The sequence below is a fragment of the Diadema antillarum genome, unplaced genomic scaffold, assembly GCF_040938485.1.
Source record: "Diadema antillarum isolate AM-2024a unplaced genomic scaffold, OU_Dant_1.0 seq00000693_RagTag, whole genome shotgun sequence".
Taxonomy (NCBI): Eukaryota; Metazoa; Echinodermata; class Echinoidea; order Diadematoida; family Diadematidae; genus Diadema; species Diadema antillarum.
In genome coordinates this window covers 418,848-434,283 of record NW_027271598.1, presented here as the reverse complement: position 1 = coordinate 434,283, position 15,436 = coordinate 418,848, and the positions used below count along the sequence as shown (strand labels likewise).

Sequence of the window (15,436 nt, the reverse complement as noted above, 5' to 3'; positions counted from 1 at the left end):
CCAGAGCCCCATTTCGTACTCTCTAAAAAAAAATCGAGTGAATTTAGAGTGAAATTGGAGTAAATTTTGAGTGAAAATTTTCATTTTCATTTTAGAGTGACCTCAGAGATCACTCCAAAATATTCGAGTGATGCCTGAGGTCACTCCAAAACGAGTAAAAATGAATATTTTCACTCAAAATTCACTCCAATTTCACTCCGTCTCTCTTTTTTGTATTCACTCCTTCAAGAGTGTATATTTTCACTCCATATTTTTTAGAGAGTAGAAGATGTTGGGATATAGCAACTCTTGCTGGAATGGCAACTTCCAATAGCAGCAGTCAATCAGGAAACTGGATTCTTCCCGTTTCCATGACGATTGTCATTCCAACAAGACTTACTATCGTATAAACTTGTTTTATGAAATGGGGTCCAGGGGCCCATTTCATAAAACTTGTCATCAGTGACAACTGCCACATTTCTATGACAAATTTGCTCTCAACCATTCAGCTGCATGGATTTCAGTAGCTTGTCATATCTATGACAACTTGTCACTGATGACAAGTTTTAAGAAACAGGCCCCAGGTCCCAATAGAAGAACATGGGAGGAAAGACCCCTCTGGAGTCCAAGCAAACCGAACATTAGAGACTGCGTGAACTCATAACGGGCTCGTAACGGGATCGTAACTAGCTCTTTATATTGCAATCGATGAAAGCTCGGTTTAAGTCGTACACAGGTCATCACAACTCACACCGAGATCGGTATGACTCGTATCACGCTCGGATCACTCATACATCTATCGTAGGAAATTAGATGTTGCCTCGCAGATGACTCATGCGCAGCTCATTAAAATTGACAAATTTCACTCGAGTTCTCGCGAGTTCTCGCGAGTTCAAGCTTGCGCAGTTCGGCACAACTCGAGACCCCAACCGGGCTAAGTGGGACCCTTGCTTAGGAGAATAAGTTCTCCGTCCGCTGCCAGACTCGTAATCCTATACTCTGTCTAGAGGCGCGTAGATTCCTTCCCACCGTCAGTACATTCGTCCAACCCGATATCATCCTCCTTGTCATCGAAACCAACGTTGACTGCCCCTCGTTCCATGCCCACAACTCCTCCGTGATGGCCGGTCTCAGGTGTGGTTTCGTCCTTTGGAGGCCCAGTCTTCTCTCTTCTCTTCTCTGACCCATTGTGGGTGTTGCTGAATTAGGTAGAACAAGGAGAATTAATGAGTGGGTCATTTTATTTATGCATTTGGGATGATATATATTATATATGATATACATTTCTTAATCCTCTCGGGACAGGTATAGCTATTTCTGGGTATGGCAGGGAAACACCCTGTATGATGATACAACCACTGCCTTATTGTATTATCATTACAATTATTGTTATTATCATCATTATCATCATTACTAATATTATTGCAATTGTTGAAATAGTCATCATTGTTATTATTGTTATTATTATCATTATTATTATTATTGTTATCATTATCATGATTATTATGATTATGATGATGATGATGACTCTCATCAGGATTATTTTGTTGGGGGGGGGGGGGTTGGTGGGGTTGACGAGTAGAGGGTTCAAGTACGATATCAATTTGAACTCGAAAATGATTTGTTTCCGAATGCAACCTATGTTAATGCGAGAGCGACGTACCATCCAAAGTTCTCCCCTTCTTCTATGGTCTCTGGAAGTTTCTTGCCGCGGGTTTCAGGGAAGGCCAGGGATAGCAGTCCCGCTATGACAGTTACACTGCCAAAGACGACCAAGGGCAGTGGAGTCCAGAATTTATCCAGTGTCAAAATGAGAGGAGCGACGATGCTTGCCACACGAGAGAACATCGAGCAGGTTCCTAGAGCTGCACTCCTAATAAAACACAACAAAAAGTAAAAAGAAAAAGGAAATGAAAACAAAAAGACCAAAAAACCCCCAAACAAACACGAAATTGATCAAACTGAAAATTTAAAATACATTTAACTATAAAGCTAAACTTAAATTGACATTGAATAAGTTTTAGATATCTACATGTTAATTCAATTTCGGCTTAATCTCAAACGACATAATGTGAATGTGAATCTTACAAAAATGGCTGCAGATTTATAATTCAAATTGTGTCTCCATACCTACAATGTACACAAAACATAACGCATATTACGTTTTTGGGCTTAATTATGACACTATTAGTACATGATGAATATTGCGTCGGGCGGGAGCCAGTCACTGTCAACATTATGCATCCGCCATACGTGTGGATGCTCAGGCTGGTGCTGCACCACAGCTATTGAATGGCGGCTATCTCAGATCAGATAGTTCAAAATAGGAGCTTTAAGTCTCACCTTATCTCAGTTGGATACAGCTCACATGTGTAAAGGTACAGGATGGTAAAGGAGGCCGAGATTCCAAACTTGCCTATCATCGCAACAGTAGTAAGAATGGCACCAGGTGCTGCACATGTGACGAAAATTAAACCAAATGATGACGTTGAGACGAGAATTGTGGAAATTCTTCTTCGTTACTGTAAAACACTGCTTTAAATTGAAATCGAAATAATGCACGGTTATCATCTAGGGAGCTGTAATATTACTGCGACTTGTGCATTTTCATCGTATAGTTTATTTTACTTTTTATCGTCACACACTCCAAACGGTCGCAACAACAAATTCACTTTCACCTATTAAGAATAACAGAACCGAACCCCAAACAACGAAAATTGGCAAAAAATAGTAACAATAAAAAAAATCGTAAAATGTTGTAAGAATATAGCCGATCGCAGTTTTATATCTTTTGTGTGTGTGTGTGTATGTGAACAAACAAACAAACAAACAAATTGACTGTTTTATATGAGAGACACCACGTGCCCGCATTCACCGTTGTAGGCCTACTGAGGAGAGAAAATGCTGGTGTGGGAAATGTACACAAATAATCAGGCTGTACGACGTAATAAAGAGCTGATTTTATTTCATTAAAGTTTAATGTGTGGCTAGGTTTAAATACGGGAGCCTGCACTTACGTATGAACGTAGTACATAAGCAAGCCACGCCCCCTAGCAGTAGACAGGAACACAGGCTAAGTCGTCGGCCAATGATCTCAATGGCGAAAATGGAAATTAGGTAAGCGGGAATCTCGACGCCTCCAGATATAGCAAAGGCTATGTAATCGTTGACGCCGAGGTTTGAGCTGTTTAGCGATAGTCCGTGGTAAACCATGGCATTAACCATCCTGGATAAAAGGCAGATGATTTAATGTGTTTAGTTAACGCTATTTAGTGCAAAGTCCTTTCATGTAATTCGAAATGGCAGATACAACGATTTTCACTCCATGGCGTGTTATTGAGGTATAGGATAAATCATGATGCTTTACTGAGTTTACAATGGTAAATCAACTTCTTTTTCATTCTCGGTGCAGAGATTCCAACTCGTGTATTTGACACATCTAGGAATGTTCTTTTTTATTTCGTCAAAGAATCATTCCTTCATCGAATATAAGCAAACGAGACAGAATGTTTGGTCCCGTCGAGTAGTCTTATTATCATAAGTGCAATTGCATATCAACATTTATTCTCTTCAAAAGTAATGTTACAGTCCAGAAAATTTTTATACGCTGTAAACGCCATTATACATATGTCAGAGTAGTTGATAAATTGAAGCAAACCTGTCCAAAGATCCTTTTTTTTTTTTTTTTTTTTTTTGGGGGGGGGGGGGGGGTTAATTCTTCCAAACGCTTTTAGCTCGTTCCATGCTGAATTCCAAAATCGGCATAGGCTTAATATGCAGACCACCAAAGATAAACAAAAATCTTTAAAAAGAGAAATTGTTAATGAAATCGTTGCCCGGGCCCGGCTGGCAAGAATGTATGAAAATTAGTTTACATATAATCTTTGTAATATTTACGTTTTGTGAGTAAGTCCCTTCCCTATATATGAATAATCGTGATATTAGAACGGGAGTAATGTTTAATCACAACATTTACGCAAATGAAGAGAAATATGTGGAATTAAGGAATGGAAAAAAAGATTAAAGCAAATACCATAAGCAAAAACAAAAACAAAAAGGAAACAAAAAATAGTTCAGATTAATAATTAATTGCAGACAAACCCCCTATTAAGAAACCAAAATAATCGCCCCCATGCAGCTGTGCTATTCATTTACAAAGCACTTCGTAATATTGTATTTCTTTTGCTCCTAAATCATTGCATGGCCCCCAAACAGCACACGTCTTGAAATAAAGCATATCATACAAAATATGGAGAGCTAAGATAATACAGCATGACGATTAGCTAATGATATCACAATTAGGCTTCTTGAGTAATTTTCAAATTATTGAAGTCAAATAGCTTCTTTTTTCTTGTTCCCCACATAGAATACTATTACAGTCATGACTTGACCTGTAATGGTTGTTGCTTTAAATTTAAAAATAAATGAAATGAAATGAATCAGTGATGTCATGAGATTGGGACTGAATAAATCATTATAAAGTGAAATCGATGTGGTAGTTATGATGTTTTATGACATGTTTATACGCAGAGCCTACAAAACTGATAAAGTATTCCCACCAATCAATGAAACCGACAGCTGCAACAGTTGTCACATTTGTAGTGACAATCCAGTTTCATCGGAATAATGCGTAATCCTGACAAATTCGACTTCATGAAAACATTTATATTTCTACGTGCTTTCTGCAGGACAGTACAAATAACATCAGAATCACTTTGCATTTTGTTTTCTATCTCCACAAATCTTACCTGAACATGGTTGTATCATATCAGCAAGGAGTGATTTTTAGGAGCGCACATTTATATTCTAGTTACATGAACTGTTGGAAATTATGTTATTTTCATTATCTGAAATAAAAATAAAACTAGAAGAATATTAAGTTCCGGCGACTTTATTTCCTTTTCCCCCACAGCGAGGAAAAAAAAAAAAAGAACAGTTATTTTTTAACAACATACTTTACTGAACAAAACAGGAAAAAATATCTGGGAGAGTAATATTCTCATTTAACAGCAACCTATTCTAAACTCACCAGTTGAAAATTATGTTAAGTGATCGGATGCGCATTCTCGGTGTTCGAAATATGTCGACACCGGTCTTACGTCTCTCCTTTGGGGAAGCCTCCTACTCAAGAAAAAAAAAATTAACATACGTATAAAGGATGAACAACAAAGTTTAACAGAAGGTGCTGGTAATTTTTACTCGATAGCCCAACTTTTTCTTGTTTTCTTCTTCTTCTTTATATAACAGTATTCTCATAAGACTCAACTTTGGTATCGAAAAATCTACAGTAGTAATGTTTACACATAGAAAAATAGTTGTCTGTGCAAGAGATATATAATGCGTTCATTATCTTAGATGTTATAAGTCCATCACAGATTGATAAGAATGGTACTGGATTCTGTAACACGGTCTTCCGATCCTGAGGAAGATTTTTTTTTTCTTTCTGTAATGCTCCTCTCTATGAAGCTGTTACAATAGATACGTGTTTGAGGTTTAAAGTCAAGTAATTCGAACAATCATGTTTGTTCAAGAGATGGCTGATGCAGGTGAACGTACTTTCCAAGGAGGAGTGACAGTGCATTATGTGTATGATTATACATTATATGCAATGGATAGGCATGATTATTTTGGCACTATGATACTGAGGAGATGTTTCCTGATTTCAATACGAAGTACTCGAGTCCAAATCCTGACAAGGTTAGTGTTCATATCCCGGGACGAAACTTTATCTTATGTTTTATTTATTCATTTAGGTATTTATTCATTTTTTTTTTAACCAGAATGCTGTCCCTTTCGACGCATGTGCACAAATGGGTATATTCCCTATCTGGCAGTATGTGTGGTAATTATAGTGTCATGGTGAAAAAAGCAGTACAGAGAGGGAAGCAAGGATTAAAAAGACTACAGCTGAGACCATGATTTTTTTTTATTTTTTTTTTTCTTCTTCTTCTTTTTTTTTTTTTTTTTTTTTTGGGGGGGGGGGGGGCGTTATAAAAAAGCTACATTTACATGGCCCACTGGCTAACTACATCTCGCGTGTTGGGGTTATGAATTAGCCATCCAACACAGCTATCACTCTTTTGGTAAAACATGATGCTAGAACACGAGTACTAATGTTGATGTCATTGAAAATAACTACGATCTCTAACTTACCGATTCCTTGATAAATTCTTGACTGAAGATGGGTCTTGAAATTGACTTGTGGTTCACTTCAGCAACCTTTGACAGAATCTTTTCCGCATCTTCGTACTTTTTCTGAGACATGAGCCAGCGCACAGACTCAGGAACAAAGCTGTAGATTCATTATGTAGATGCATATAATTTATTATTTTATATTTGAAAGTTTTGAAATTAGCAGGAAATAGGTGATATTAGCTATTCTGCTGAGACAACATGTAAAGCTTATTCATGTCATAGAAAATAGATATTGTAATCGAAAGGTATTACACTGACACAATAAACTGCGTTCAGGAGTATGGTCCCTACTTGTTTTTGTTTGCATTTATCACTACAGCTGACTGTCTTAACTTCAAAAGGACTTAGCTTGAGTGGACTCATTAGAACATTTTGATAAAATCGTCGGAAGGATTCACGTCAGTATCGAAATCAGGGTCTATCTCCGTGAAATTACAATGGAAATTTTTCTGTCGTTTCTTAAAAGAGACTGGATGAAAAGTGATGAAATGAAAATGGAAACAGACCACGGGTCTGGATATAAAAGATGTATCGAGGTACTATACTGCTGGCAATTAACAGAGTGGATATTTCTTGAAAACGATAATCGAATCACTCACATTGATTATCAAAGTTTTGGTAATGAGTGCTTCAGATTGTCACACACTAAAGAGACCGTGAGTGAAAAAGAGTGGGTATTCAAGTTGGAACTACAACAAATTTGATGACAACACGGCATTCTTACAATATTGCTATGATGGATAAGGTGATTGGGGCTGATGATACCAGTTGAAGTGTTTTCCAATCGCGAAAAAAGAAGGCAATTAGGGCAAGTAGTATGTATCCTAGGGCATACGGGATAGCAAAGGCAATTCCAACTATGTTCCGCTTTAGAGGGCCAACGAACTCAGTTGCTGTAAGAAGGTAAAGAAAGGAGGAAGTATACCATTGTTACCAGCATCGCGTAATTATGAAAAATCAAAGTATGTAAAAAAGAGCAATATGAAAACTGATGTAGGAATTGTAACATGATAAAAATACAGACGCTCCAGAGCATGGATGACATACAATCATATAGATATTGCTACATTTCTTTTTCAATCCACCAAAAGTTCCGCTTTAAAAGACTTCAGTGACCCGAATGGGCCATCGGAGGAAGTCGGCAATGTCTATCGCTGATATTATATTTTCATAAGAAGTGCATGATTATACTCATGAATGACGAATAAGTTAACATTTGAGAGATCAAGATCACTATATTAATCATGCCTGACATACAAATCTTGGCACTTATAAGATTATTATGATTATGCGATTATAATGATTATAATGGTTATTGACATAATCATTAGAAAATATATCAGCTGCCTTTAATAAAAAAAAAAAAAAAAAAAATCCGGGCCAGAACTGTCCCGGAACTGGGTCCGTTGGGGTCACACACCATTCTGGGTCAGAAATGACAAGGAATGGGGTCAGATAAGACCCCATCCAGAGTCATGAATTTGGTCAGGGTGACCCCGTTTCGGGTCTTCATGACCGAATTCCGCGTCATTTTTGACCCGGAACGGTGTGTGACCCCAACGGACCCATATCAGGGTCAGTTCTGATCCGGAATGTTTTAAAGTTTCGAATATGAACGTCTTATCATATTGGGACAAATTGAGGGTTTAGAGATTTTTCTGTTATTTTGTGTGCTTGTTTGTTTGTTTTTTTTACCTAAGACGTAAGCAATGATGTATGAACCGATTGCCGCCACTCCCTGGAAGAATCGAAGCACGGAATAAACTACCCAAGACGGAGAGATGGTAGTGAGAGCACCGAAGGCTAGCTGTAAGATTAAACTCGCGATGAGTGTCCACCGTCGTCCCAGTCTAACCGGATGTAAAAAAGAATAAAATAAGGCTGCCTATTATGACCCATAATGATCCATAATGATGAGCAACACATGGCTGCAAATAATTCGTTTTCTCATCTCTCTCTCTCTCTCTCTCTCTCTCTTTATACATAAAATCAGATTAAAAAGGTGTGTATATGTGCATAAATATGTACAAGTATTGATATAATTATACATATCACATTATTATAAAAAATTTTCATGTGTATTGATAATAAATGAAAAACAAAATATGCATGCAGTGAAGCGTGTCTATCAAGTCATTTTAACGGGAAATGCAGTCTTTGTTCACAGGTGTCTCTTTGAAAGTTTAAAGTAGATGGTGCAGTTGAACACAGTTCGTGGAAAGCCTCTTCCTCTCTCCAACTTTCTATACAGAGCTTGACGGCAGGCACCAAATGGGTTAATAGCTGTACATGTTAATTTTTGTGTCTTACTGATCATATCCTGGCGATGGTTTTAATGCAACAACAGTTTATAGTGTATAATACCAAAGTAGGCTTTATGATTAGGCAAATTATGTTGTACTCCTGCAACCAATGATAGCTCGGTCACAGTAATGGTTCACATTTTAGTATTTTTTTTTAATATTTGGCACCATTACATCATCTGGTCTTATCTTCTATCCGTTCTCCGTTTCTTTTTCACAAACACTGATTACTCGGGGCTTACAGCAAAACAAGCTTGCCTTCATGTAGGTCCCGTCACACTTTTCTTCGATCAACCCCATCTCGATTTCGATTTCGACCAGTTATCATTACATATAATTACTGTGCTATCACCATGTATATTGTTTGTGTTTTGCACATTGTTTACAAGGTGAAAGAACTTGTTTGATTTCTGTTATAATGTCCATAAATGAGAAGTATGGAAATAAATGAATTGAATTGAATTGAAATAAGCATTACTTACAAGTCAGCTAGCGATCCGAATATGAATGATCCGGCCAAAAACCCGCCATAGTAAACTGATTGAGCTACGTCGGGTAAGTCTTCCTTCCCGCACACCAGGTTAAACTGACAGGAGAAGTAATGAGAAAGAGAGAAACACCATTTGACAACTAAGAGTCAAACACATATTTGATTAATTGTTACCCTGCATCACAAAACCTACACAAAGTCGCCAGACACGGATTTTTAGCTAGGGGCAGATTCTAAAAGAGCGGACTCTCAGCTTTAAAATGATGTATAACTCAATTCAAATGGACTCCCCTAACCTACCTAAATAATGGAAAGAAAACTCACACTTTGGAAAAGTGTGAACTGAGAAAAGAGGCTATGAAGTACAGGGTCTATTCAAGCGCTTAACCTTTCACCAACCCGCGCTATCTATGCCATGAAAGGGACAAAACACAGGATGTCAATCCACCGGAGCAACAAAAATGAAGGGATTATCAGATTAGGCTGAAACTAAACATGTTTTATCAACACATTCTGTTAATGATTACTGCCAACTTAGAACACAGTAGCATTATCCTTTCAAAAGTTATTAGACTTGAAAGTGAAGAGTGTACAAAGGATTTCAAGAAATGAAAAGGGGCCTCTATACATATCTGATCATTCTACACAAGAAAGATAGCTCTTTCAGAAAATATGAAAAACTCAAGATTGACTTAGTTGACCCGTTTCACCTGCTTCGAGTCCTTAAGTAAAATCAAGGGGTGCGACTTCTTGTTTGTTTTGTGGTGCACGGTCACAATGTATATTATCATAGCTTACTGCATTATTTAACTCACACATTGATATCTTATTTACTCCACGTTTTGTGTTTTAGAAAAGATTGTGAAAAAGGATATTCGTTAATGTGTATAATTATTAATATTACTTACTGCAACATTAGGTGAACTTAATAACACACACTTTGATATGTAATGTACTGTTCTCTTTTTTGTTAAAAAAAGTTCTTGTATAGGTTACTTTTCAATGTGTATATTATATTCTTTTTAAAAACTGAACTGCAAAATTAAAAAAAAATAAGAATCCTCAACAATAATGACACTCGAGGTAATAGTAAACTGCGAAAGATTATTAAAAAAAAAATGAAATTAAACCAAAACCTTTAATCGATTATCATGAAGTTACAACAACATCCTTCTAAAATTGATCTTGAGCATTATCATAGCAGTTATGCTACAGTAAGAAACAAAATATAAAATTGCGTAAGAGACATGACTCTACAACAATGTTTTATCATTGCAGTGCATCTCCTTCATCGTATTTTTTGCCCTTGTTGCCTGTTTGTATGAGATGAGAGAAGTAGATGCATCAAAACGACTCTACTGTCCTTGTTCAATTGAATAAACGACTTAAACGAATAAATCTTAAAGTATCTTTCATGAGAGAACTGAATTGATATAATTTCGCCCTCCCCCCCCCCCCCCAAAAAAAAAGGGGGGGGGGGAACACGAATAACCAACCTCGCTAACAATGGACGACTTGTATTGTGATGTATCATAGATCCATCCTCCGTCACATGAGATGACGTCATCAAGTCCTGTGCTGTAGTTTGATGGAGAGAGTCCGGGCCAGAAATCGACCCCTGACACGTTGTACTTGTGGCATTGCTCGTACACAAGGATGCCGTCAGCGGTGACGTTGGACGGAATGCTGGCATTACGCTTAGATGCTTCACAGACGTCATCGGTAAGACCAACTTCACTGCAGTCATAGTCATCCCAGTGTGGTACCTTTAATAGATTATCGGCAAAACTTGATTACAAAGAAGCGTACATCTTCTCTCGAAGTGTATTTTGCAGAACATTTTCTGGAAGAACGCAGATGTGTGATAAGAAAGACAAAACGGAGGAAAAAAGATAGCCTTTCATTTATCTATTTATTTATTTATTTTTTTTTTGGGGGGGGGGAGAATTTGCTTCCCCCCTTTTTTGACGATACGAGAAGCCTCCAATTTTTTTCCTTGTAGTTTATTCGTCAAAAGAAGAAATATTATAACATTGTAATACGATAGATAGTCTTTTGAACAGATGGTTCCAAATCCAAATTGCTAAATTTACCAATTTCGGCGAAGGCTATATCAAAGGTAGATGCAAATTTTGAATATGACGGGGACAAATATACTGTATAACAATTGAAAGACTTATCTTCTTCTTTTTCGGAAGGAATTTGTTTGCGTTTCTATGTTTGAAACATCATGCAGTGGAATCATTTAGACACCTTTCATTTTGCAAATTGCTGAAAATTGATTCAATGACTGCGAAATTATAGCGAGATATTAGATTTTACATTGCGTAAGAATGTTAAAGGGGGAGCATACTGTTAGTTGTGTTCCAAATAAAAGGTTGGTTTCTCCTTTTATTGGAACCGCTTTGTTTCATATCAGATAAACTTTGAATTACTCTCAGCACTGTATACGCTCTTTTATATTTCAAAAGAGGTTTATTTGATGAATACCTGTTATGAAATGGTTGAGATATCCATAATCAAAATGTGACCGTGCACCACAAAAGGAACAAAAAGTCGCACACACTGATTTTGTGTGAGGACTGAAAATAAGTGAAATGGGTTAACCTAACCGATATTGACTTTTTCATATTTTCTGAAAGAGCAAGTCTTCTACATTATGCTAAAATTTGGGATCATAAAACGGGCAGGAAAGTGTGTTTTTTTAGCAGTTTATCTTGAACATTTCTTGGTTAAATAGTGTGATTAGGTGTGTTTTTAGATTCCCCTTGTCATTTCTTAAGGACCTTGTACACACTCTTCACTTTCAACCCTAATAACCTTTGAAAGGATAATGCTGCTGCTTTGAAAGCTAGCATCAATTATGAACAGAATGTGTTAATAAAGCATGCTCAATTTCAGTTTAATTTGGTAATCCCTTCATTGTTGTTACTCTGGTGGTTTACATCCTGTTTTTTGAATAGACACTGCACTTCAGAGCCTCTTTTCTCAGTTCACACTTTTCCTGAGTGTGTGTTTTCTTTCCAATATTTAGATAGGTTAGGAGAGTCTATTGGATTTGAGTTATATATCACTTTAAAGCTTAAAGTCTGTTCTTTTAGATTATGCTCTTTACTGAAATATTCTTTCAAATATAAAGCGAAGAATTTGCCATACATTTCGCAGTCGTTCAAGTCTGACTATTAGACTCTGAAAATTAAACATTAGGACCCTAAAGCAATTATGTGACAAACACACGAACTTCGATGTGTATTCTGCGGCAGAACAACTTATTACTTGATGTGGATTCAATCATCATGGTCCCTTTGTATAACGTTCAAGCATCAACTTTGTATCAACTGGTGATATTATTTCTTAACCCAGAGAAATCTCTTTTTTTTTAGCCACGAATATCAAATGTCACCCAGATATCCATTTTAGTTGCCACCCTCACCCCCTCCCCCGCGCTAACAACTACGACGTGACAGATTTGAGTTAACTTCATAGTACATACAAACAGTAACCGTGTCTCAATTAAAGATAATAAATGTGAAAAGGCGAAAACAAATTCAAATTAAATAAGAAAATGCGAAATCTATGTAACCCATGAGTACAGAAAACTCGGGTATACTTCTAAAATCATCTAATTACCTATCACCGTGCCTATGTCGTTATAAAACACGCTGAAACGTGCGCACACGCGTATTCGTGTTTTATTGAATGTCATAAACTTCGGTTCAATAAACGTGCGATTTAAAGGTACAGGGAGTTCCTAAGGTATTGCTCAATGATTTTATTTTCGGTTTGTCAGTCAGTTGTGCTTGGGAGTTTTTCTGAAAACACCCTAATTATACTGAATGAAGCATTTATAAAAAAATAGTTTTTTTTTTTTTTTTTTTTAAACTGAGACCGTATTCTAGAATATTATATGAAGAATTCCGAAAAAAAAAATATAAGAGCCATCTTGGATGGAAAATAAAATGTTGCCTGCCTTACTCTATTCATATCTGTGACTGTTGTCTTCCTAACTGTTATATCACAAGATATTCTAGCTCATTTGAATTATTTGAATCAAATAATACGTTCGAAATATACGCAAATTCTAGTTTGATGAAATTAATATGCCGTCTTCGCTCAATAAGAAGGCTGTATAAATTCGTGATGACCTGTGATGGAATGCAATAAGATGATATAGTGAGAATTTTACAAAATATCATGTGACATTTTTGGGTATCATAATTCCCTCGAATGGCTGGGATCTTAAGGATAATATCCTCACCTCCCCCATCTCTGCCTTCAGGAAGAATCAAGTTAAGTACTTTCTCGTTATGCTGTCCTTACTACTGTAGATTTATCAGTTATTTATTTATCTATTTACTTCGATTGACTTTGGATAATGCTGCTCCCTGACTTCAAGAAAGGTTTAGAGAGTTTCAGATAAAACGACGGTGGCGTAACGTCCCCCCCCCCCAAAAAAAAAAAAATCATCGAAGCAAAGAAATCACATGCTTTGAATGGATTGCCTGATATTCATCAAACTTTCATTGCATTTTTACGTAGGTCCTATTTTACAACCGGCTTTAAAAGGATTGTATAGTATTGGTAGAGATGAAAATTGCGCTTTTAACTTTTCGTGAGATGCCAAGAAACAACTTATGAAATAATGCAGTGCATAACATCATATGAGGAATTAAAAGTTTATTGGATGAAAATATTGGTTTTGGAATGGCTGACACAATCATCCAAAAACAAGGTATAACAAAGCAATCCTAATAAGAGATGGGTCCCTCCTTTTATTGGGATCGCTCTGTGTTGGATATCTCAGCCATTTCAAAACCAATTTTATTCAAATAAACGTTGAATCACTCTTGGAATTACGTGCTCTTTCATATGTCATAAGAGGTTTCTCATTATCTCACCAAAGATGTTAGAAACCGGAAGTTAGTCCTCAAACAAAACTATACAATCCCTTAACGTTATTTCAATTATTCACTTAGGTCAACAGGTAACTTAGCATTGCCAAAACCCAGGACAGAATACTGTAAAGAACTTTTTATTATAGGGGTGCTGTGCATTATAACAATCTCCCTCCAAACTTAAGAGTTGTTTGTAGTCCTGCTTCATTTTCTAGTAAGTTAATATCATTTGTTCCAGATTTTTTTATAATCCCTCCATAGTATAAGTTTATTTTCTTTGTAGCTCAGTCAATATACAATGTACTTTTTTTTCCTTTCTCTTGTCAGTGATATACATAATATTTTTACAGTTTGAATGTTTTTATCCTGATATCAATATCAATTTGATATAGGACCCCATGGAAGAACAGCCATGTCTTCGTAGACTGAGTTGAATGGGCTATCCTACCGTACATATTCGTTGCTTATTTCTATTATTCTTGATTTCTTCCCTGTTCCATATTTGATGCATTTTGTGTTTTAATCCACTGTTGATCATATGTTGTATTATGCTTGTCATACTTTTACTGTACTCTTTTTTTATGCATGAATTTACGGTGAATAAATACATCATATCAAATGGTGTTGTCGTTGCAGTGGTAGCACGAAAGAAATACGAGAAGTCGAGGTTCACCATTAAGTATGATTCTTTTTTTTTTTCAAATCATAATCTTTATATTTCAAGCTTTCATGTTTGAAATTTCTTGACTTACCGCACACCAGTGCTCCAACGGGGCGTTCAGAAACACTGCTATCACTGCCGACCAGGAGTTCAAGAAACTGACGGTGCAGAGGAGAGTGAAGATGCGCCATTGGTAGGGCCCCATTTCTCCGATCTCCTTGAGGATATCGTCGAAGCTCTTCATTTTGATGCCACTGGTTCCTTCCTTTTCAAAAAGAATGCTTAAAACATGTAGTTGGTTTTGCAGAAAAATGTCCCTTTTTGCCACAAAAGATGCAATTCTTAAGTCTGGGCAGCTCGTAAGGCAACTTAACGATGGTTATCATGGCACCACCGCCTACCGGTACTCTTTGAACTTTCTGAGTAGATTGCCGTCATGTCACGAAGAGAAGTTTTATAGTCAAAATAAAACAAGAAAACCAGTTAAAGTCTAAAACAGGTGGATAAACAGGCATCATATAATGATAAGACTTTTATAACATCTGTTCAATCTTCGGGTCGATTGAGGGATACACCCACTGGCCTCATTTTTAAGGAACCTATCTTGGTCAGGCAATGTGAATAAGGAAATATTGAATTGTCAAGTAATTAAGTTTATCAGTCATTTCATATTAGAATTTTAATCTGCACTCAGAATAACACAGAATAGGTTTCATATATTAGTATAAGAATAAGAAACTAACTAAGAAACTTGTGAAATAGTGCGCCTGTCTTTCTGCAGGACTGGTGTAACTCATTTGTGTCCGAAATCTAATGAATTGGGAATACTGCCATTACGGTCGAATTAGACATTGTGCTCTAATTCAGTTCAGTTCAATTCAATTCAGTTTATTTTGTTATGGTTTTAGTTGCA

General features: G+C 36.6%; 1 protein-coding gene across 1 annotated transcript; it reads right to left on the bottom strand.

Moving 5' to 3' along the window:
* Positions 1–982: 982 nt before the first annotated feature.
* On the bottom strand, positions 983–14,767 carry LOC139737428 (organic cation transporter protein-like). The gene is made up of 12 exons (XM_071648104.1): positions 14,615–14,767; positions 10,464–10,733; positions 8,960–9,063; positions 7,870–8,024; positions 6,899–7,067; positions 6,133–6,271; positions 5,009–5,100; positions 2,997–3,205; positions 2,323–2,431; positions 1,644–1,852; positions 1,394–1,462; positions 983–1,158 (listed from the first exon to the last, which is right to left on the bottom strand). Exons 1-12 carry the CDS (start codon positions 14,765–14,767, stop codon positions 983–985), a joined length of 1,854 nt encoding a protein of 617 aa, XP_071504205.1.
* Positions 14,768–15,436: the final 669 nt, after the last annotated feature.

Coding starts and splice junctions, on each gene's coding strand:
- LOC139737428 (XM_071648104.1), bottom strand. CDS start 14,767: ATGAAGAGCTTCGACGATATCCTCAAGGAGATCGGAGAAATGGGGCCC. Junction 7,068..7,869: donor CATCATTGCTTACGTCTTAG/GTAAAAAAAACA, acceptor ACCTTCTTACAG/CAACTGAGTTCGTTGGCCCT. Junction 5,101..6,132: donor AAGAATTTATCAAGGAATCG/GTAAGTTAGAGA, acceptor TTTCTTGAGTAG/GAGGCTTCCCCAAAGGAGAG.